Source organism: Cynocephalus volans, chromosome 6 (genome assembly GCF_027409185.1).
Source record: "Cynocephalus volans isolate mCynVol1 chromosome 6, mCynVol1.pri, whole genome shotgun sequence".
In the NCBI taxonomy this organism is placed as follows: domain Eukaryota; kingdom Metazoa; phylum Chordata; class Mammalia; order Dermoptera; family Cynocephalidae; genus Cynocephalus; species Cynocephalus volans.
Genome location: NC_084465.1, coordinates 143,619,811 through 143,645,096, shown reverse-complemented (window position 1 = coordinate 143,645,096; position 25,286 = coordinate 143,619,811). Strand labels below are relative to the sequence as shown.

At 34.7% G+C, this 25,286-nt stretch overlaps 1 protein-coding gene across 1 annotated transcript; it reads left to right on the top strand.

Moving 5' to 3' along the window:
- The first annotated feature begins 546 nt into the window (after nucleotides 1-546).
- On the top strand, nucleotides 547-23,535 carry ENKUR (enkurin, TRPC channel interacting protein). The gene is made up of 5 exons (XM_063101143.1): nucleotides 547-623; nucleotides 12,286-12,431; nucleotides 15,360-15,583; nucleotides 19,005-19,151; nucleotides 23,359-23,535. The coding sequence occupies exons 1-5, from the start codon at nucleotides 547-549 to the stop codon at nucleotides 23,533-23,535; spliced, it is 771 nt and encodes a 256-aa protein (XP_062957213.1).
- The last annotated feature ends 1,751 nt before the right edge of the window (nucleotides 23,536-25,286 follow it).

Sequence of the window (25,286 nt, the reverse complement as noted above, 5' to 3'; positions counted from 1 at the left end):
CCGCTCGCTCCGCCCCGCCGGGATTGGGGCCTGCGCACAACAGCCTTATTGTATGAGGCTTGCGCACCAGCCGCGTTCCTGACTAGTGAAATTTTTCTTTCCAAATGTACAGAGACAGCAAAGACCAAGATTTTTTAAGGGCACCATTCTTCACCTCGTTAGTCTCAGAGGCATGTATAAACAGTGGCTTTTAAATGAACTTCTCAGGTCAAAGAAGGCGCTGCAGAAAGAGGGAAGAGAGGAAAACTAGTTTGCAGTGCTGCCTTCCACTTCCCCGTCGCCTAGGAACTGTTTCCACGGCAACTGCGCCGTCAACAACGCTAAGCAATCCCGAGAGGAATATAGAAGGGGTTTTTTTCTTTTCTTCTAGAGAAAGGACGGCTAAGAAGGGGTCAAAGGGGGATTACATGAGAAAGAGAAACCTGCGTTCCTTGAAAAGGCAAGGGAGTGAGAAAGGGAAGGAGAAGCAGTGAAGAAAGGGAAGGCAATACTGGTATAGGGAGTAAAAAGTTGAGGCTAGTAATTTTTAAGAGTCATTTGTTGGCCATGGATTCGACGTGCTCTTCTGAGAGCATTTATAACCTCATACCCAGTGACTTGAAGGAGCCTCCGCAGCCTCCTAGGTATGTGCGTAAGCAAAGATTATCACTTGAAACAAAGAATGGGGACTAATTATTCCATTCCAGGATTAACTAAGCATACATGTCACAGGACTTTTAAATATAAATAAAACATGTTTTTGTCTCAGTGACTAGCCTTAGATGACAACTTCTTGGGGAGGAGAATGAAAAAATCTAGGTATTTAGCATCTCACAGTTCACAGAGAGGACGGTCCAATGCTGTGAGATGGCCATTGTTTGATGTTACGTTTCGCCTCCTATTAATACGGTCTGTAATTGTTTCGTAATTTATCTAATTGTTCGTACGTGGTGTGGTATACAATACAGAGTGAAATTTCATGTTTCTGTTGAAAAGAGAAAAATCACAATTTTATTGTCCTGTGTTATACTTGATTTTTGGTTTCAGGAATTCGGTGTATTTCTAACTGCACTACTTCCTGCTTCCTCTCTAAAAGGATAGTACTTATATTTTCCCCAATATTATTGTCAAATGTAAATCCCCATTTGTTTCTGAGCCTCGGTTTTTTTCGTCAGTGTAACAAAACAAATGGACTAGATAGTTTCTAAGGTCTTTTTCAGATCTAATGGTTGAATGGAAGGAAAAATAGATGGTTACACAGGGACCCAAAAATATGTAATTGGGTAAAATTTTTTACATAGTGTTAGAACCTTTTATATTCCCCAGATCTCAAAAGTAAGCACAAAGTAAATACTCCAGTTACTCTCCTGTGTAGGAACTGATTAGAATTTATTTAAATCTATGGGGAGAAAAGAAGGTAACTAATGAAGAGAATCTTATTTCTCCCAGGACTTGGAATGTTTCCTGTCTTTTACCTTTATCTTTTTCCATATGCAAGCAAGACCGCAATAAAAAGAGCACTGGGCTAAAAAAAAACAGGCTCTGCAACTAATTTGAGATCTTGGATAAAGTTTCATTTGTTTACTGATCTGTAGAACAAATTAAATGGACTAAATAATCTTTAAGGTCCCTTTCAGATATAATGGTCAATTATTTTTACTAGTAATTACTTGGGATGCATAACATCTTCAACAAGTGGGAAACTCCAATTTTAAGCCTAAGTGAGTATCTGGTTTTAACCAGAGCAATAACTATATTGTATTTCCATTAGCTTCTCAACATTTAATAGAAATTGGAAAGAGAACTATAAGGTAAGTTATGATACAATTGCAAGAGCTTATGAGGAGTGTTCAAACTACTACCTATTGCTCAACCAACTTTTGGTCCTAAATTTCTGTATACTGTATAAGATAAAGCTCTTCCTCTCTGTAGCTTGTATTTTCTGTAGAGTACTGAATTTGAATGTTAAAATATTTTATTAGATGTATATTCTGTTCACTATTAAAAAGCTGTACTGCATCTTCCTGACTTTTTTCAAAAAAAAATTAATAGAAACAATCTGTATTTATTTGGCAAGCATTAATCAAGCCCCTAGTATGTGTGTAACATTGCCCTAGTATATCAGTTCTTGGGTATGCTAGAGTGACAGCACAAAGTCCTTGGTTTTCCTATGAAGGAATGATAGAAAAATGACTTATGGTGAGAGGGAATAAAAGGCATCCAAATGTGGTGCCAAAAGAACATTTTCTGTTAGCATGAAGTCAGTTCATACTGGTCAGCAACAACCATGACAAGTTTTTGACAAAATGGCATGCATGCAAACCACTCATTTATAAAAGCAGGGCATAATGAAACATTGAACCAGTTTTCTCTCACCACACTAGCATGAACTGGTTCTGACTCAGTCTCCTCACTAAAAGTAAGAATTAATCATAAAAAAGAAATGTATCAAAGCTGCAAGTCCTCATTGTATCACTGAGTTATAAACCCAGCTCCAAGAAAACTCACTGCAGATTTGCAGCACTGGCAAAATTCTGACAACTGATTGCACCGTGACCTCCCACACCTCAGAGTTTACAGTCTTCTTGGGGAGCTGAAATATAGACATTAAAATGTTGATTGACCACAAAACAATATATTATTGAAAACACTGAGGAGAGATGAAGATACTAAATGAGAACTTAGGAAGATGGACATACGTATGTGACCAAAATCAAGTGAGGGACACTTTCCTGCAGTTGAACTATGAGCTGGAACTTAAGATATGAAAGTGTTGAAGTCAGTAGGAATTCATGATTCAGTTCTCAAAATCTGAGTTACTCATGATACATGAGATGCTTTCCAAGATCATCACCAAATCTGTCTCCCTTCCATTGATGACTGCAGTTATTTAATATTTTCAGTCATTCCCTCTTTTCCCTTACGTTTAAAGCAATATTCCAGATATGGTCTAAACAGCATGGCCATGAAACTATTATCTCCTTTTTAAAATACTTGGCATAATACTTTTATTTGTGCAGCCTAAGTTTCCATTAGCATTTTTACAATCATGTCCCACTGTTGGCCCACACTGAAATCCCTGCATGGATTATGACTAAGGTTAGCCTCTCCCATCCTCTAATTACGCAGCTGATTCTTTTTTATCTCAACTCATCATTAGTCTGTGGAGATAGTTTTGAATTATGAATCTTTCATATGCTGTTTTAACCATTCTCCTCAGCTTTGTGTCATTTGCAAATCTAGTAAGTGTGACTTTTATATCTCTATCATTGAACAGAGCAAGTACTTTGCAAATCAGCAGGCTCCTAGACACCTCTCTCTAGGCTGACAGCAATACTTTTTGAGTGTACAGTCACCCAGATGGACCCATTAATCAGTCTGTATTTCTCTATGTTATCAGCAAGGATTTAATAAGAGGCTTTGCTAGCATCAATATGAAAATTATTATGTCTAAAATATTTTTCTGATCTATGAGTCTAGTAATCTTTTTTTTTTAAATTGGTGTTTATTTGTGGTGACCTGAAACTTCAAATGGTCTCATGCAATCATTGCTTTAATACATTGCTTCTCTATGAACTTAATAAAGATTCTCTCTACATCTCTTGCCAAAATTGACATCAGGCTCACTGGTGTAGTGTTTCTGAATGCATGCTTCTTGAAATGGGAATATTTAATGCCTTAAGCACCGCTTGTTTTTTTAAAAAAGCCTTTCTGTTTTCATGGCGATTACCATATAATCAGATTTTCATATTTGGAGCTTCCCATTCTTATGGGACTACCTTCCATTTTATTCAATGTCAGTACTGTTACGACCATATGTCCTGAAGTCTTTATAACATCTCTTTGTTTAAGTCTGGTTATGTATCTGACTTAGCAGAGCAATCAGTTCCTTGATTATTATGAACTCTTAGATTACATGATTATTTTCTCCTGAGGTTCTTTTCTTATCTACTTTGATGACTAATTACAGCCAAGAATCCAATCAAGGAAAGCTGTAACCCTTTTAATGAACTTATGTTCAAAGAAAGTCAAGAACATTCCAAAGTCTTTGTTTTTGGCATAATGACTTTTTATGCTAAAATTCCGATTGCTGCAGTATATAGTCTCAGACGGAATTCAATGATTAGTGTTAGAAGCTATTATTCATATTTTTTATCTGGTTAGGGAGTCTCTACAGATTTCCACAGTAATAACACTTATCTTCATCTCTTGTATTTCTTTTATCCACCTGCCCTTTTCATTCTTATATGTCGGTCACACACTGAAGCTGTGCTATAATTAATAGAATCACCTGAGGAATGTAGAAGAAGTGATGGACTGCTAATCTATGTAGTAGAAGGGATAATTCAAAAAGCACTTTTCCCCTTCAGACTTATAAATGAGGGGAAGGACGTCCATAAACAAGATTTTTGTCAGCAAGGAAAATTGAAGCTTCCATAGACATTTATTGGCTTAATGTTCATTTTGAGTTATTGCCTCTAATTTAGATTTCTATAGATAATAGAACATATGGTAAATAATATTAGTACACATCTCTGGCATTTTGCATATACCTAAAAATGTTGAGGAAAAAAAATAGGCCAATAATATTCCTTAAAATTAGCTGCCAAGGAAATTTGTGTGTAAGCTGGCTCATGTGAATGTTAGACTCATTTTTAAGATTACTCAATTACAAAATAAGGCTTAATATCTTAATACCATACAGTGAATCGTAGTATGAGAATTTGTCTTTACAGGTCGGGAAAGCATGTCAGCCTGTATCTGTTATACAAACCATCTAGACACCATGACTTAGTTTTGTAGAGGATAAGACTATGTTAGGACACAGGTAAAATCAAATAAAGGGTTAAACAGTTTCAGTTTTAAAAAATTTAATCAAGATAAATATCCAATAATAACAGGAATATTATTACTATTAATAATATATTCAGTGTATTAGTATTTACAATGTACAGTGTTTTCCACAATTATTATTTCTCACAAGAACTCTAGGAGATTAGTAGTAATATTCCAGTTTTATGGAAGAGAAACTCGGTCCCAGAAAGTTGAGGCAGCTAGAAAGAACAAGAGCCAAGATGGAGACACAAATCTGGTACCATAGTCCATAACTTCAACCAGTTTGTGCTCTGCCTCTTAGCCTGAGTCAATAAAACAAACCTAATGATCACTATTTGCTTCAACTGCATGAAATTTTTTAGTCTTCTGATAATTTATTATATATCAGATACTGTTTAGTATTTATCTACACACTACCTTGTTCTAGTGCAACAAGATTTTTTTTTATGAGGATATCAAAGCAAATGGGAAATAATAGAAAAGTAAGGTAATGCTACAAATGAAGTTGTACATGAAATGTATTTTTTAAAATCCCATATGTTTGCTTGAAGTCTAATATATTTTTTACTCAGAGCTACTGGAAAGCACCGAGCCACAAAAGAAGAGAGATTCTTCCCATGATTCTTTAAAAATCATTCACACTGTAAGACACATTGTCCATAGACAAAAGCAAAGCAGTAGCTGAGAAGCACAAGTATTCTTGGGGTGCAGCCATAAATACCCTTCTTCCACGGTTCGTGAAGAGAGGAGAACATGTGTGTAATGTAAAGAAGACAGATTCAGCAGCACTCTTATGTTAAATATACCAAGTTTCATAGGCCTAATATTCTCATTATAGACAAGTGTCCTAATGCCATAAAATAAATAAATGAAAGCAGTTTTGGAGACATCAATGTGTTGTGTTCTGGGTGTGCAGCTATCTGACTGTATAGTTAAATTCAAGGATATGTTTTCCCAATGTCTAGATCAACACTGTCCAATAGAAATATAATGTGAGCCAATATGATAGTGTATATTATTAAATATAATAATTATTCTTATGTGAGCATCACATATTGCACATGAGTATTGATGTTCAACTCTGTACCCCACAGATATGTACAATCAACTTTGTTACAATAAAAATAAATAAATAAACAAAAATAAAATAAAATTTTCTAGTAGTCATTTTTAAATTAGGAAAAACATGTAACATTAACTTTCATGATGTATCTGATTTAACCCAATATATATAAAATACTGTGGTTTCAGCGTGGGATGAAACATTTCAAGTGCTTGATATCCACATGTGGCTTTACTGTATAGAACAGATCTAGATGAATACATTAACTACATACCATTTTGACATTCTACCATTTTATTTATCTCAACAGCTGTGAGAGGTATTGAGCAGCATCCATTTTTGAAAAATTAATTACTTGATACAGTCGTGGGGCTGAAATGAAGACTCTTACTTCAATGCCTATAAGTGGGCTTAAGGCGTATGTATGTACATGTAAAAATTCTCTTCAAGAAATAATACAGAAGACTTTCTAACACAGTCCAAGCTGCAGAGTTCAGAGTTCCATACAATATTGTAATGCTGCGATAATAGTGGCCTAAAATTAAAACAAACAAACAAACAAAAAAAAACAGCAGTTTTTAATAAGATGCCCACCTCACCCATCCGGGGAAAAAAAGATCTCAATCAAGCACTCTCAAACTATTCCAACTTTTGAGCAATATCACTTCTTTGTGTGACTTTTAAAATAAACTTTAAAAAATGTATATCTAGAGTTTTAATGATGTGACTTACTATATGGTGATTATTGGCAATAAAATAAAATTATGGTATGTTTATTGAAGATGAAAGTTTTTGACAATAATTTATCTCAAGTCCATGTCTAATAATAAATAGAAAATAGAGCATTATCTAATAAAGTCACTCCCTAGATCTTAACAATAAAACCACACCATTCAGAAAATGGGATAAAATGCGACTATTTAAAAGAAATAGTAAGCTAACATCACTATATCAAGTTTTAAAAATCAAGTTGCAGTTCATACAGAAATAGAAAGTCAGAAAACTGAATTTATTCTGGAAAATTAAGTGGGGAGGTGGATGGAACCTAGATTTTTGTTAATATATCAATTTTTGTAATTTGGAAAACTAAAAAGTTATCATTCATATAGAACAGACTATCTTATTTTCTATAACAGATGGGGAGGCTTTCAGTTCACATACACACAAAAAAATGTATTGAATCACACGATTGTAAATTAAAAAGAGATGGGAGTAGACAAACCCTGTTTTACCCTAAAGGATATTATACCATTAATTATGAGGCCGTATCTGCCAACCCCAACTTCCATAGGAGTTTTAAGGCATAGGTTTGGCTTGAACATTATTTCCTAAAGGCATCTAATGAGCTTATGCAGTTTGGACCATAATTGATTCCCAGCCATTGAGTTCAAGATTGCGGAAATTCCCCTAAAAGCACAAAATTAAATGTTTCTCAAACAAATTTAACCACATATGGAAGAAAAATTGTTAAAAGTAATAAAGCTGAACTTCTGTTTGCAACCAAAGATGGGATTTACCCTCTCACCGTAAACAACAAGAACACCTGGAAAAAAAGTTATGAAACCATGATTTTTAGACACTGGACAATAGGGAGCACAGAGCAGTCACCCCTAAAAGAAGGGAATTGAATGAGGTGAGCCTTACAATTGCTCCAGTGTACTTTCCGGAGAGAATATCCAGGCCAAGTTTCAGGAGGGGGAATTTAAAAAATGCCTGAGTTAAGGAGACAGAGTTCAGAGTTTGGGAAGACTAAAGCAGCTAGAATTCACAGCACAATGTACCAGAGAGGAGAAAACTACATAGAGAGAGGGAGAAGAGAGAGAGCAACAGAGTGCACAGTGTTGAAATCTGCTGAAGAATTTCTTTGAAGTCTTTGATTGATAGTGCATGTGTGTAATGAAACCACCAAGGCCAAAGAAAGAACCAACAGAAAGCAGCAGGGCCAGAAAAAGTTTGTGCTCCCACCAGCCAGAGTAGAGACACCACCTAATAAACAGAGCACTGAGTAGTGCATTCAGAAGTATATTGCCTCAGTAGTGGGGCCACATTAGAACTAGACTAAAAGTTTAGATCCTAAAAATACTTCAGGATCTACCCTACAACTTATGAAGAAGACATAAGTGATCATACTGTTTCCAACTGACATATCAGCATCCCAGAATAAAGCTAAACAAAAATTTAAAGAATACCCCTCTCTGCAAAAAAAGAAAGATAAAAGAAAAATTTAGCAACCAACAATGTAAAATTCACAGTGTTTGGCATTCAGTCAAAAATTACCAAGCATGCAAAGAAGCTATAAAATGTATTTTATACAATTTATATATATGAATGCATAACCAAGAGAAAAATCAGTCAACACAAACAGATGTAGAAATGACACAGGTGAGAGAATTAGTAGACAAGGACATTAAAACAGCTCTTTTACTTCATTTTAAAATTTATTTTTGATTGTACACATTTATGGGGTACAGTGTGTTGTTTCAATACATTCATATATTATACAATGATTCACTTAGAATAGAGAGCACATCCATCACCTAAAAATTTGTCTTTTCTTTGTGATGATTATGGTCAAGACCCTCTTTTCTAGCTGTTTACAAATATACAACATAATTAGCTTTAGTCAGCCTAGAACACCAGAACTTATTCTTCCTATCTACCTGTAAATTTGTACTTGTTAATCCACCTCTTCCCCTCACCCTGCCCTCCTTCCCTTCCAGCCTGGTAACCATTATTCCACTCTACTTCTAAGAGAATCAATTTCTTTTTTTTTTAAGATTTCATGTATGAGTGAGATCATGGAATATTTGTGTTTCTGTGCCTGACTTCACTTAACGTGATGGTCTCCAGTTCCACCCATGTTGCTGCAAATGACAGAATTTTATTTTATTTTTTACAGCCAAATAGTACTTTATTGTGTATATATACCACCGTTTTTAAAAATACATTCATCCATTGATGGACATTTAAGTTGATTCAATCTTTTGGCTATTGTAAATAGTACCACAATTAACATGGTAGTGCATGTAGAAGATGATGTTTTTTTTGATATATTGATTTCATTTTCTTTGGGTATATACCCAGAATTGGGATTGCTGGGTCATAAGGTAGTTCTACTTTTAGCTTTTTGAGGAATCTCCATACTGTTTTCTGTAATGGCTGTATTAATTTATATTTCCACCAACAATGTGTGAGAGTCCCCTTTTCTCTGCACCCTCACCAGCACTACTTATGTTCTGGCTTTTTAATAATAGCCATCCTAACTGGAGTGAGATGATATCTCATTGTGGTTTTAATTTGTATTTCCCTGCTGGTTAGTGATGTTGAGCATTTTTTCATGTGCCTATTGGCCATTTGTATGTCTTCATTTGAGAAATGTCTGTTCAAGTCCTTTGCCCCTTTATTAATTGGGTTATGTGGTTTCTTGCTGTTGCGTTGTTTGAGTTTCTTACATATTCTGGGTATTAGCTTCTTGCCAGATGCATAATTTGCAAATACTTTCTTCCATTCTGTAGGTTGTCTCTTTGCTTTGTTGATTTTATCCTTTGCTGTGCAGAAGCTTTTTAATTTGATGTAATCCCGTAAGCCTGTTTTTGCTTTTGTTGCCTGTGTCTTTGTAGTCTTGTCCAAAAAAGCATTGCCCAGTCCAATTTCGTGTAGCACTTTCCCTATGTGTTTTTTTTTCCTAGTACTTTCATAGTTTGGGGTCTTAAATGTATGTCTTTAATCCTTTTTGAGTTGATTTTTGTGTATAGTAAGATATAGGAGTCTAGTTTTAATCTTCTGCATGTGGATACTCCCAGTTTTCCCAGCATCATCTATTGAACAGGCTGTCCTTTTCCCAGTATATATTCTTGGTGCCTTTTTCAAAAATCAGTTGGTTATAAATGTGTGGGCTCTCTAGTTGTTTCTGGGCTCTCTATTCTGTTGCATTGATCTATGTGTCTGTTTTTTTGCCAGCACCATGCTAAAACAGCTCTTTTAAATATTTATCATGTGTTCAAAAAACTAGAGCAAAGCTTGATGAAGATATGAAGAGAAATGGAGGGGGGGAATATCATAATTTAACTTCTAAACATAAATAATACCATATCCAAAATGAAAATAGTACACTGTATGGTATTAATAGCAGCTAAGACACTGATGAAGAAAATATAGGTGAATTTGAAGACACGGTAATAAACCAAAACAAAATGAAACCCAGAGAAAAAAGACTGAAGAGAAAAACAGAATCAGTAAACTGTGGACAACATCAAGCAGCCTAATATAAGTATAACTAGAATCACAGAAGAGGAGGAAAGAGATGAGAAACAGAAGAAATATTTGAATAAAAATTAAAAATTTGTCAAATTTGATGAAATCTCTAAATACCAAACCAGAGAATCAAAATGAACTCCAAGCAGAAAAAAAAAATCATGAAGAAAACATGCCAAGGGGCATCATAATCAAATATATTAAAATTCTTAATAAAAAAAAATCTTAAAAAGCAGCCAAAGGAAAAAGAAGCATTACATACAGAGGAAGAAAGAAGCACAGAAAATTTCTCATTGGAAGCAATAGAAGTCATAAAATTTAAAAAGCTCTTTATGCAGGAGGAATGGTACCAGTTGGAAATTAGGATTTATACAATGTATTGAAGAACACTGGAAATGGTAAATATATGAGTAACTATTAAAGATTTTTTCAAATCTTATGAAAATATAGTTGGCTATATAAAGGGAAAATAATCACAATGAAGTATGGGTTTTATAATACATAGAGAAGTAAATAAAATATGTCACAAGGTGGGAGTGAATGCAAGTATTCTTTTTTAAGGTTCTTATACTATATGTGAAGTGTTATAATATTACTTAGAGGTAGGCCATGATAAGATAAAAATGTATACTGTTAATCTAGTGTTTGTACAAAACAAAACAAAATAAAACTAAAACAAAACAAAAAACAAAGCAGGATAAAAAACAAAGAATGAGCAATGGGATATACACAAAACATAGGATGGAAAATTTAAATAGAAACATATTTCAAAAATCACACTAAATGTGAATGGTCTAAATATATCATATAAAAGTGATTGTTGATTGGATAAAATTTCTATGTTGTCCATCAGAAAACCTCTTTAAAAATAAAGACACAGACAAGTAAAAGTTTCAAGAATGGAAAAAGGTATATTATCACAAATCAGAAGATGCTGGAGTGGCTACCATAATACCAGACAGAGTAGATTTTAGAGTACAGAATTTTAAAAGGAATAAAAAGCATTATAATGAGAAGTAGCCAGTTTTTCAGGAAGATATAATAATTGTAAATGTTGTGCACCTACTAACAGAACTTAAAAATATATAAAGTAAAAGCTGTTTGAATTAAAAGAATAGACAAATCCACAATTATAGTCAGAGCTTTCAGCATCTGTCTTTGAATAATTAATAGAATAAGTAGACACAAATCAATAAGGATATAAAATACTTGAGAACACTATCAACCAGTTTGATGTAATTGTCACTTATAGAACATTCCAGAAAATAGCAGCAGAATACAGCTTCCTTTCAAGTGTGTACAGAACATTTACCAAGAGTAACCACACTTTGTGCCATAAAACAAGTGTCAGAAAATTTAAAAGGATTGAAATCATACAAAGTATATTCTCTAACCACAATGGAAATAAACTAGAAATCAATTAGAAAGATATTTGGAAAATCTCAAATATATGAAAACTAAACAAACATGTCTAAACAAACTTCTAATTCAAAGAAGATATCAGAAAGGAATTTAAAAGGTATTTTGGGCTGAATCAGAATGAAACGTGGCATATAAAAATTTGTGGGACGCAGCTAAATCAGTGCTTAGAGGGAATTTTAAAGATGTAAACACTTATATTAGAAAAGTATAAAGGTTTAAAATCAAATAACTAAATTTATACTTAAGAAACTGAAAAAAAGAAAAGTAAATTAGACCGAAAGTAAATAGAAGAAATAATAAAGATCAGTGTAGAAATCACTGAAATGGAAAACATATGAACATTAGAGAAAATCAATGAAATTCTGTTCTTTGAGAAGATCAATAAAATTAATAAACCCCTAGCCAGACTGATCAGCAAAGAGAAAGAGAGGGAAAGAGGATACAAATTACTAATATCAGTAATGAGAGGCAGCATTGCTGCCAATGATACAGATGTTTAAAGGATAGTAAGGAAATACTATGAACACCTTTACCCTGGCACCTCTTTCTTAGGACAGAGCTTCCATCTAGCCTACCTAAGCCTGATGAACAGGGCCCAGATAATTGTGCTTTATGGCTTTTCTTCTCTGTGTAAATATAGCTTTATATAAGTTAGCAATGTATGTCTATTTTAAACTTTAAATACTTTTACAAGAAATATAAATGCTACAAAATTTAAAATTTAATTTTAGGTACATGTCAATTTTTAAAGCAGCTGTAAAAGATGACATGCAAAAATTTAAAACGGCAATGAAAACTATGGGACCAGCCAAAGTTGCAGTGCCTTCTCCAAAGGATTTCCTAAAGAAACATTCAAAGGAAAAAGTTCTACCACCTAGTAGGTTTTATCACTCTTTGTTTTTTATATTAAAACTGTTATCAGGTGATTAAACTAAAATAATTTTATTATCAATGAATATTAAATATGCACAGGTGATAGCAACTTTACCTTATATTAAACAGAATTTGGGTGACTAGGAGAAAGTGGAAGTAGAGAATGTAGTAGAAAAATAGAATGGAGAGTGATAAATTGCCCCCAACGTAGGCTTTTGATGGGCAAGTATCTTGAACAACATCTTGGACTATCCAATGATGCCCCACCTCCAGCACCACATGCCTCACTATCTTAGTCCCCAGCCATGTGACTTCAATCATAAACAATTAAAAGAAGAATTCTAAACCCCAGAAGCAGTGTTTGATTAAGGGGCAAGGTTGCCTGACATCTAAATCCTGCTTGGTCTTTTTTCTAAGAGATGAAAATTACAACTGTTATTACCAGTTGTTGAAGCAACAACCAGGCTCACTTTTGAATATGGGCTTTCACTGTCACAGATCTCTAAGACCATTAGAACTATAAATGAGTTAGATGCAATGCAGGAGCCTTCATGAATGAGTGGTAGACTTCATGGGTGTGCTACCTTTGCAGTTGCCAGGGTCCTGCATTTAGAAGGGCCCCGTGTTTGGTTTAATGCTCCACTATTGCCATACTAAAATTCTTAATAATTTTTGATCAAGGAGCCCTGTGTTTTCATTTTGTACTGGGCTTCAAAAATTATGTAGTTGATCCTGGCCATAAAGTATACTGATATCAGGAAAGAAGGCTCTCAAGAAAATGCAGAGCAGATAAAAAAGGATCTGTGACAAGTATGCATAGAATCAATTAGCTTCTTCCCGTCCTGGGTGTATCTTCCCTGATGTCTTAGGGCAATCTAGGAAAGAGAGAAATGAGTTGGCCTTATTATGTCTGCCGGCATCAGGGAAAAAATGCATCAACTCAAGCCCAGGAAGGGGTTTACATTTTGACAAAACTGAAACTACTTCTCCCTACGTCAGTATCCTATGGCGCCTGATCTTCTCTCATAACTCATGTCCCACGACAAAGGATAATGATCAGTAAAGATGGAAGAAGCAAGTCTGAAAATACACCATTCATCCTTAATTCATTACTTCAAAAGTCTCTTTTGTATCTTCCTTTAGTGGAGTCCTGGCATTTTGTGACCCACAAAACCACTTGAGAACACTGGAAAATCTTAAAACAGGATTCAGTGCTTTCAATGCCTTAGGACCATTTGGATCCTTCTGTACCCTCTCTAGAGTGAAGCATATTACATAACACAATTACTAAACTATATACATCCTATGTATCGAATAAAGAAAAAGGGAAGAAGCCTACTTCTCCTCTTATAAACATTGTGAGGTGAAAGCAAACACAAAATTTCACTGGCCTTAAGAATAATTAAGAAATTCAGGGTATTTAAGAGCTTTAAAAGCCCAATCCAATGAGACACAGTTCTGGAAGCTAGGATTTCAGCATCAAGGTGTCAGCAGGCTTGGTTTCTTCTAAGGCATCTCTCCTTGGCTTGTAGATGATTGTCTTCTCCCTGTATCTTCACATGGTGTTCCGTGTGTGTGCGTGTGTGTGTGTGTGTGTGTGTGTGTGTGTGTGTGTCTGTGTGTGTGTGTGTCTGTGTGTCTGTGTGTGTGTGTGTCTGTGTCTGTGTGTGTGTGTGTGTATTCAAATTTCCTCTTGTAAATACACCAGTCATATTGGATTAGGGTCCATTCTTATAACCATATTTTAACTCAGTTACTTCTTTAAAGACCCTGTCTCCAAGTACAGTCACATTCTGAGGTACTGGGGCTCAGGGCTTCAATGTATGAATTCTGGGAAGACACAATTCAGCCCTAACAAGAGGTTAATCGGTCCATAGACTTTGAATAATAAGTATTGTTTTTTCTGATAATAAAAGTTATATAAACTCATAAAAGGGCAAACAATGCAGAAATAAAGTCAGAGTCCCTAGTAGTTGTTATGGGGTTAAGACTGGAGTGAGGTTTTGTCAAGATAGTCACTGTCTTCAGTTCTTGGAAATAAATTATAATTATTTTATGGTTTAACATTTTGACAAACCATTTTGATATGGCTATATGAAAATAGATCAGTTGGAATGGTCAAACTGAAGAGGCTGTGTACAAATGGCCAATTTCATCTGCTATTAATGAAGAGAATGTGATATAGGGAAATAAATACGGTAAATTTTGAATAGTATTACTTTAGGAGGTGGGATGCAATCAGGGAGGAGTGAATAAGAAATTTCAAGTGGATTGGTAATGTTCTATTTGCTAAGCTGTGTGCTGGTTACACAGCTATTACATAAATCTTGTATCTTATTTTATAATAGTTTTAGTGAAAACCATAATCTATAATTCTTGGAATTTTAATACATCAGGTTTGATTCACTTACTTGGTGATTTTATAGTAATTTTCCTCTGAAGAAGCAATTATTGGTAATATTGGTAATACTCAGAAAACAAGTTTAATGTTTCTCATTTAAACTTATTTTAAATGGGAAAGCTGAATATTTATTGTTGAAATATTTATAAGAAAATATTTTCACAATAGTCAATAAAAATGTCCCATTTTGCTAGCATATAATTTGGGGTACTTATCCTTCTCCCTCAGATTTTTATACTATTCTTCAATATATTAATTGATTATGTCATGCTTAATTTTTTTGCATTTTGATTACTTTTTTCTTTTTTTAACCACTTTATTGAAGTGTGATTGACATGTAAAAAGCTGTGCTTATTTAATATTCATAACTCAATGAGTTTGAGGATAAGGATAAACTTTTTACCTTAAATATTTGAATATATTATTAATAAAACTGAAATATACTAGTGGTAAAATACCTGGATATTATAAATAGTACCACATAACAATGTTTATAGTTTAATATTAACAAGGAAATGTCATGTTTAACAGAAAAAAAATTTGATCGAAATGAGCCCAAAAAGCCTGCTGTGCCATTGAGGACTGAGCATCCTGTCATGGGAATACAGAGTGGAAAAAATTTTATAAATACAAATGCAGCCGATGTCATCATGGGAGTATCTAAAAAGCCTAAACCAATTTATGTGGACAAGAGAACTGGAGACAAGCATGATCTTGAGACTTCAGGACTAGTTCCAAAGTACATCAATAAAAAGGTAGCCTTGTGATATATTAATGAGAGACCTGAGATTCAAGTAATTTAAATATGGTGTTCTTAATGGTTGTCTATATTATTATTCATAGCGCTCCCACTGGACAAATTTTCTAGATTGCCAATTCCCATTCCTCTACAATCTGTGTTTGGTCCAAATCTAATGTCATGAAATTACAGAGAGCTTGTAATGAACAATATACTGTATAGTTCAATAGATGAAAATTATCATTGTTTTTCTTTATTTCAGTTATCAATATATTTAACAATTATAACAAACATTCTCTGAAAGATATTCATTTTTGGTGAGGCGGAAATGTCACTAAAAGCACAGTCACTACTCTAATCTAGAAGGAATAACCTTTCAGAAGGTCTTAAGATCTAGTCATTAAATTGCAGTAACTTGGTAGCAGAAGGAGAGGAATACAACTTTAGAGTCATCTATCCCATCAGTGTAGTATAAATCATTCACATTACTATTTTGATGTGAAAATATTTATTTGTTTTGAGTTTTGAGTAAAGCCTAAAGGTGCAGTGCAATAATCTAGTCCTTTTGGATCCTTTGTTTCTATCTGAAAAGGTGTCTATCACATAGGCATATAATTTCATTGGTGAACATTATAGAAGCTTGGGTTTAATGGTTTAAATATAGAAGACTTTTAAAATAAAAAAGCTTACCAAAGAAACTTTATACAAATTCTATTTTTATTTTACATACATAAATATCTTAACAGTGCTTGAAACACACATAGTAAAATGTGAGTGCAAAATCCTAAAGCATAATAATAAATAAGTAGTGGCAAGAAAGAAAGGGAGGGAGGGAGGGAGAAAGGAAGGACGGAAGGAAGGAAGGAAGGAAGGAAGGAAGGAAGGAAGGAAGGAAGGAAGGAAGGAAGGAAGGAAGGAAGGAAAAGAAAGAAATCACAGTAGCGATATACGAGGGCTTTGCATGGAGGTAGTCCAATGATCTACCATAATAAATCCAATGCCTTTTGAAAATCAAAACAGGAACCTCAAGGCTCAGTAGGCTGAGATCACCTTGGAAGAATTTTAGAAGGAATCTAAGAGGTGGCAGCACATGCTGACAAAGTTACTTCAGGCTTCTCTGGATACTTCCTCCTTCTGTGGCCCCTGGAAGCTGTTCATAGTCCTTGTCTCAAAGGGCATGGGAAAGTAGAGGTTTCATTCTCCCAGCTCTTTAAAGCCACTTCCAATCCATTATTTCTCCACTATCATGTAAAAACCCTTCTCCTTTGATGGTCATACCACCAACTGCTACACGCTCTGGCTGCTCTCTACCTAAGCTGTCCATTCAACGCATTCTCTGCCTTGAACAGAAAATTGGGAGTATCTATAATGAAACAAAAAAATTTTAGATTAATCTACCAGTGCTTGTTTTTCAAGGCATGGATACACCACACACCTATTGTCCTCTTCGTGTTGCTGATTAAGCAATCAGGGCTTATGAAAGATTTATTCGACTCACTTTTCACTTTAAGTATTGGTAAGTGAGATAGTGAATAAATCCTTTTAAAGGCAATGCCATTTTTTTTAAAAAAAGTAAACTTCATATTTTAAATTAAAATAAATTATATGCCATTTGTGCCATGAGAAACAATTGTGAAAACAAACTGAAGGATGGATAATCATGAGGTATACAGCAATAGTAGTAAGACATCATGTTAATTCTAATTCTGCCACTTATTAACTGTGATCTCTGCAGTTAGATTTATCACAGGGTTATAGTGAGGATTAAATGACAAAGTATATTAAGCACTTGACACAATACTTGACACCTAATAAAAGTTCAATAAAGAGTGAATATTATAATATATGCAATTATTAATATTAACAGTATATATTAGTCCTCAATGATTCAGCACAGGGGAATATTTCAGATCGTTGAAGCTTTGGCCCATTTGTGAGTTTTTTTTTTTCTAAAATGTATCACATCATTTTCTCTTTTAAACAGAGTATGCCAAATCTAACTTCATCTTTTTGTGATGCTGCAGAGTCATCATTATGAACATCGGTTATTGTTGAGCTATAATGAGGTCTTGTCCTCAGTGTTTCCTGAAGTGGATTGGCCTGTTTATCACTGCACTAGCTGACCAGAATATCGTGCTCTCAGAGTTTATTTGTATAGCACTTTGCACCTTTCCAGAACACATTTGTACCTAGGATTTCTACCCCTTGTTCAGTCAGGATGGGTTAGGTTATGCTGCGGTAACAAATAACCCCAATTTCTGTAACTTAAAGGAACAAAGTTTTATTGTCTACTCGTGTCACATGCCCATTGTGGGTTGTTAGAGGCCTCGCTTATTCTTGTCCTTACAGGACCCAGAAGACCCAAAACATTTCTTGTCACTAGACCAGGCAGAAAAAGAACATGGTGAGTCATCTGCTAGTTCTTAAGGCTTCTACCCAGAAGTGACAGAGGTCACTTGCACTCACACTGGACAAGTCAGATCATAGGCCACATCTTACTTTAAGGGGAATAGGATGCTGTTGTCCTACCAAGTGCCCAGAAGGAGAAGAACCAGAATATCTGTGGATAGTTTTATTGACTACCATACCTCTGAACTGCCACTTCCTCGCAGAGGTCTTCCCTAACCTCCTTATTTCTAAAATAGCTCCTATTATTTTCTTTTTCCTTATTGTCCTTTATTGCACTTCAGAGCACTTACATATATTATTCTATACTCTATTTTTGGTGACTCTCTCTCACCATAGACTGCAAATTCCATGAGGACAGAAACTGGCTTTCTTGTTCACTATTATACCTAGTACCAAGTACATTCTCAAATAACTTTTCAAAAAAGTGAACACAGAATAGTTCTGTTTCTCTAGTTAGTGACATCAACATGTTCGCTAAATTGCTTCACTGTCAGTCCTTGTAAGCAGCCTCGGAGCCTAAAAATGTACTTTGCATTTCCAAAAACAACCTCAGGGTCCCAAGTTAGTTTTGTTTTTTTTTTTTTAAATCTGGTATGTTCAGTATCTTTTAAGGGTTTGTTTGTTTTTATAATGCCTTGGAAGCATTTGTCTTCTTTTATGTAGCAAGATCATGGAAAAGAGTCCTCAAGATACTCAAGATATTTCAAAGTAAAAGCTGAAGCATCTAAAATACAGAAGGAAAAGCCAACTCTTAGGGGTAAAGTAAGGGCCATGTCAGGAACAGGCACTGGAAACATTCAGATGAGGGAAAATAACCAACCACAATAACAACTCCGCCAGTTTTAAAAGACTGGAATCAACTAGTTCTCAGTAGAGAAAAATCATTGAATTTCGTCAATTTGCAGTGTTTTGAGCAAAGACTTTAAGTCTATAGCATTTATTTTTCTCCCAGTCACTGGATGGTATGTACCACATATATAAGATTGCATTTAGGATATTTATTATTTTCTTCTGAAAAATTCTTATAGGATTATGGTGTAATGCCTGAATACATATGTAAGAGAAATGAAGAAGTAAAGAGAGCCCAAGAAGCATATGATAATTATGTCCAGGAAAGCCTTAAGAAAGCAGCTATGAAAAGGCTCTCTGATGAAGAAAGGGAGGCAGTTCTGCAGGTGAGTGTTCTGTAACTTACACTCGTATGTAACTCTGGAATATCTCTGAAAGAAAGGGCTACCATCAACTTGATTATTAAAACCAGCACTTCGATTTTGAAATCAGAACAATCTCTTTTGGTTATAGTGACAAACTGCATGCAGCAAAGCTGACTCTGGGGAGAGCAAAAAAGTTGTAATACAGGGATTCATTGAATAATATTTTGTTTCCAATTTGGTAATGTTGAAGTACTGTTGGAAGGAAGCTTACCTTCTCCTACAACAAACATGAGTAAATAAGGCGAAAAAGCATTTTTATTTTCATTCTCATATCCCTGAATTTGTAAAAAATGACATCCATAAATTATATATTTTTCACTAGATGGAGCTCTAGAATAATTAAAACTGTCCCTAGACCAACTTTTTTTTTTCTTTTCTATAAACCAAACGTCCAAATTTTAAAATAAACAGTGGTGAGGTTTTAAATATATTTTCCTTTGAATAAAATAGACTAAAAGACATCTACTTTGGAGCTTTTGAAAGCTTCCTACAAAGCCATTTCTAGTAACCTTTTAAAAACAGAAAAATACTCTTTTTACCTTATTAATATCTGTTGAAAAATTGATTCATATGCTGTTATAAATTCTTAACATTTTATCAATGTCATCATAGACATCAATAAATATTTATTAAATGCTAAGCCCTGAGGATATTAAAAAAGACCTAAGGTAAAATTTCTGCTATAGAGAATGTTGTAATTTAATTGATGAGAGGTAATTATATATAAGTACATATATAGACATGAATGTGTGTATGTATAAACACAGATCGTAAGTTTTATAAAATTCCAAGGCACTAGTTATGACTGTAGTATACAGATCTTTAGCTGGGCCTGAAAGCACAGAGTGAGAGGATGTCCCAGATAGCAGCAGTGACTTAAGAGCAGAAAGTGTCTCTTTGTTGACAGTAGCATGCCCAGTCCCTAATGCAGGGCCTCGTATAAACACAGAAGTTCAGCAACGGTATGCTGGAAAGGAGAAAGGAAGACAGGCAGGCAGAAAGGCTGGCAGACATGAAATTGGGCATTTGCATGTCACTTTCAGGGAGAGTGATGGCCTTTGACCCATTCTCTCTAGTTTGAATTCTCCCATTTTCAGAAAGTACATGCCTTTGTGAAAGCTAAGTTTTTATACCTAAATGATACTGAAAAATAGGGAAAAGAGGAAGCCCTTCCCTCAGGAAGAAAAGGTTCTTCCCTCCTAGGCCTTTTTGGCTGTAGTGAGCAAGCAGCCCTCGGCTTTCTAATATGGTCACTGCAGAGTCCCCGTTTGATGGAACAAGAGCAAATCCTCCACTGGATGTCTTACTAGCCAGGGAGTATAGTTGCTATAGCGACAAAGCCACTAGCTGTCCTGACAAACCTTGAGCCATGCTGGTTAAGAGTTGCATATATTTCTATGACATGATGGTTGTATGTCCCTGAGTAAGCCACATTCTGCTCATTCTTCAGTAAATAAGTCTCATTATACCCAGAAGGGATCATCTGGTCTAATGATTCCCAACTTCTCATTTTACAGATGAGGACATGGAAGGCAAATATATTAAGTGGGCTCATTTGTTCACTCATCCATTTATTCATTTATCAAACATCTACTATGTTGTAGGCACTGTTCCCAGCCAGAGGAATACTGTAGTGAGCAAAATAAACACAGTCCTTACTGTCAGTGAACTTGGAGTTTGGTTTACATTTGCCCTTGGTCACAAAATTATCAAGTAGATGATTAGGGACTAAAACTCACATTTACCAATCCCCAGGCTGGTGTCTTCCCCACTACATCGTACATACATGCACAGGAGGTAACTATAGGAAGCTGTGTTGGTCAGGGTCCAGCAGGAAATAAATAGAAAGCACACTCAGCTGGGATTCTGAAGATGATCTGTGAAGGAACTATTTACAGAAGTGAAGTGAGGTTAGGGGAACTAACAAGGAGCACTGAGGCACCCCAAGACTGAGGACAATGGAATGCAGCACCACCTAGGCGTGAAGGGCAGGGACCAGAAACAGTGTTATCAGAGCCCAGTGAGAGCTGGAGCCCAGAAGAGGGGCCACCTGACAGGCATTAATAGTCACAGATGAATGCAGCTAGAACCAATGTCTGGGCAGTGTCAAGGGAGAGGGGGAAGAAGCGCTCCAACCTTCTTCTCCTCCCACCGGTGCCTTCTTTGGCTGATGTTAGAGGCCAAAGGATAGAAGAGCCAGGGGGACAGCGCACAGGGATGGACTCCCACCCCCACTGCTAGTCACAGAGCAGGGCGAGAAGGTGGAGGATGTTCAGGGGTGGAGTGTGTGTGAAAGGCGCATGAAACTGAAAGCTCTTTTTATTATGTGACCGCTTATCCCTATGTGAATTTTTCCCCAAAGTAACAATATTATTTCAGCATTAAAATAGAAGAGAGAAAAATTAAGAAATAAAAATAAGGGAAAATCACTATTGCTGCAATATATAAATGACTTTTTAAGATAAAATAACTCCCCAGAAGTCTTAAAAATGGCAAAGAGGCTGTTTCAATATAATATGAAATATTAGTTACATTTCATTTCCATTCCTAGATGTTGACTTTGATCCAAACGTTATTGTACACACTGGAAGATAAAAGCAAACGATCTTTTAAAAGGAAATACAGAAAAAAAGTGTAGCTGCTGCGACTGTGAGGAACATGGACATATCATCCAACTAGCCACAAAAACCCTTTGATACTTGAAAGTGTATAAATACATAGATTTCCCTTCTGCAATCGGCACCCCTGTGGGGCACTACAGAAGCATATTTCACATTTCATAATGAAAGACTGTGAGAAATAGAATTCTTTTGAGGATTTCTTTTTGTAATACGTCTCATACACTATTAATGACTGTTTTAACCCAACCTCCTCTTTTAAAAATTTAACCTAAATGCTTTTCCTTCTATCATTTTCCTTTCCCAAATTCTTGGTATAATCTCAATAAGGGGTCAAGATCTTTCCCTTTTTCCACAATCAACCTATTCTATACAGTGTGCCCTACCTTATCACCACTTTTACCTAAGCACGGAAATAAATCATTGGAATTTTATTGTCCCCGAAAAGCTTCTACAAGATTAAATTTGTACTAGGAGGGCTTATTAAGAAGGCATTATTGTAAAAAGATACTTCTTATCCTCTCTTACACCTAATGTGTGGCCATGGTTTTCAAGGACTGTGTTTTCAAGGCAATATTTTAAATTGTACTTTCTGTTTTGCTTTTTGTTTTTGTGTAAATAAAATGAACTGTGAGCTCGTAATGAATAATAAAAAGTGTTAATTTATAAAAGTTCATTAAACAAATTCAATTAGAAGGTTAAGACCATTTTGTCAGTGGAGCTTCTAATGCACTGTAATAAGAAATGGTAACTATGCAGAGATGAAAAGAACTTTATTGCTCCTCAGAGATCCCTCATTTTGAATTTGTTGATTTCTGGGAATATAAAACATTTAACTTCATTATTGAATTAGCATGTGTGTTACATTGAATGACATTTCAATCATTTCTAGAATACATTACTGGGAAGCATAGATCCCTTGACTATCTGGAGGACGATTTGTTCTTTATAATATATGGAATAGATACATAAAATCCCATCTTTTGTAAAATTTAATTTTGGCATTTTTTACAATCTCATTTTGTCAAATATAAGAGAATATGACCATGCAAGTCAGAATAACATCTTTTCGCTGTGCTTTCTCTGTTGAAGAATGGCGATAAAAAAGAAAATTCTGAAGAAAAAAAAAGTAAAATTTTTATAAGAAATAATTTCCTGCTCAAAAAATTCTTTTTACTTGGGAGTATCAATTCTACGTTGTATTTTCACCAGAGTATTTGCTGTGCGCTTAGTTTCGTAGGACTCAAAACTCTGCATACACATATTTGATGGTAAAAACAAGTACAGTAACATTAAAAACAGAGCAACTCAATACTCCCAATGGGAACTGAGTACACAGTCAAGGACAGGATTTGGCCTTTGTGTAGTATTTTTTATTACTGTGGCCAAGTACTTAATAAATACATATTATTTTTAAAGTTATTTTCATCAGTTTTCTTTACCTACTTATATTTTTCATTACCAGTACAATTTCTGTACCATTTATTTTACTTTTCCAATTTACTTTTGCAGTTTACCTTAGTATTTACAGTTTTCTTTACCATTTGCAGGGGCTAAAAAAGAACTGGGAAGAGGTCCATAAAGAGTTCCAGTCCCTTTCTGTCTTTATAGATTCTATACCAAAAAAAATTCGCAAGCAGAAGCTGGAGGAAGAAATGAAACAACTGGAACATGACATTGGTGTAATTGAAAAACACAAAATTATTTATATTGCCAATAAAAAATAGTGGATTTTTAAAATATAGGAATTTTAATGTAGGTAAAAACATGGAAAATATAAAAATAAAACTATAAGTTTTTCAAAGAGGAAAATACTACTATGAAGAGAGAATAAAAATAGTCTTGAAATGCTTAGGCAATGTTTAAAGAATAATTGAATTATTCACTTATACAAGAACAAATTTTATTTTTACTAGTGTCATGTATCACACAAATAAACCATTAAACTTTAAGTCTGTGTGTTCCAGTTCTACATTGTAATTGACTATTATTATATACTCATACTTGTTTTACATAAACATTCATGTCTGGACCGTGAAAAATAAAATCAGCACTCAGAACTGCAAACTTTTTCTGCACTACATGATACAACCAGCACAACTTTAAAAATTGTTAAGTAGTTTGAATTAAAAATAGTAGCGTATGCTTTCTGAACTACTCTGATGATGTCCTACGTGTTATTTCTAAGCTCCACAGTTTTAAAAGGTGTATTCTCTGGTAGCCTGTGTCATCTGCAGTTTTTCCCAATTGTAAGTATTTTCAGTATCCATAACACTATATGTGATAAAAGGCCTGTTTGGAGGAAGAAAAATTAAGAAGACAACTTAAAAATTGAAGCCATATATAAAGGCATCATTAAGGATAATTAAAGAGAATAGCCTCCTTCCTAACATACCCATTTTTATTGCTCTATTCCATAATTCACTATGCATATTTCACTAAAAGCGTTTTTCTATTTGTTTTTGGTCTTTTCTACTTATCTATTTTGTGAATTGTAAAGTTACCATTTGAAAGATTACATAATTTATTAAGCAATAAGTTTATGCAAGTAGAGCTGTCTTCAACTCAAAATAAGAAATAAATCTATAAATATCTAAGAAGGAAAGGATTCTTTTAAGAAATTTTAAGTTAGGCGAATGCAGTAAAATATATAACACTGTAAAATATCAGAGAAATAACAATTTCTACTAACACTGATTTTTATCCTACAGATGACATAGAAAAAAAAAAAGAATTCTTTTCAAGTTTTTTTTACAATCAATTTGGGAGCATTGTAGCAAAGTTTTTATTAGTTAATTAAAGAGAAATGTTTATATTCAATTGTTTTTTAAATTCACTTTAAACTTTTTTTTTACATGTCATTATGAGTATCCTTCTTTATTCTTTTATTAACGTAGGGCAGATATAAAACAAAAGATAGTATATCTCACTTATCCAGAATGGTTGATTGGTATTTAGGGTAGGCTAACAGCCGTTAACAATAAACCTCAAAATGTATAATCACACATAAACATAATAGAAATTCATTTCTTAAGTAAGAGTACTGTGCTGTGAACAGGTCAGCAGGAACCCTTTTTCACACAGTCACTCAGGGACCCAGAGTTATAGAACACATTGGTTCCAGAGTTGGGGAGTACCACGTGCAAGCCAGGCCTAGAAATGGTGCATACCTGGGCTGGCCAGTTGGCTCACTGGGTTAGAGCATGTTGCTGATAACACCAAGGTCCAGGGTTCCATACCTGTACTGGCCAGCTGCCAAAAAAAAAAAAAAAGTAGTGCATATCATTCCCCTTTGCATTCTCTACAAAAAACAATGTTAGTTGCTTTAACAAACTAAATCCAAATCTTAGTTGCCTGATATAAAATAAAGATAAATTTCTCATTTGCATCACTGTCTGATGTGAATGGGGGGGGGGGGTGTGCTCTGTTCCATGCAGTCACTCAGGGATTCATTCTTCTTTTGTCTAATGGCTCTGCT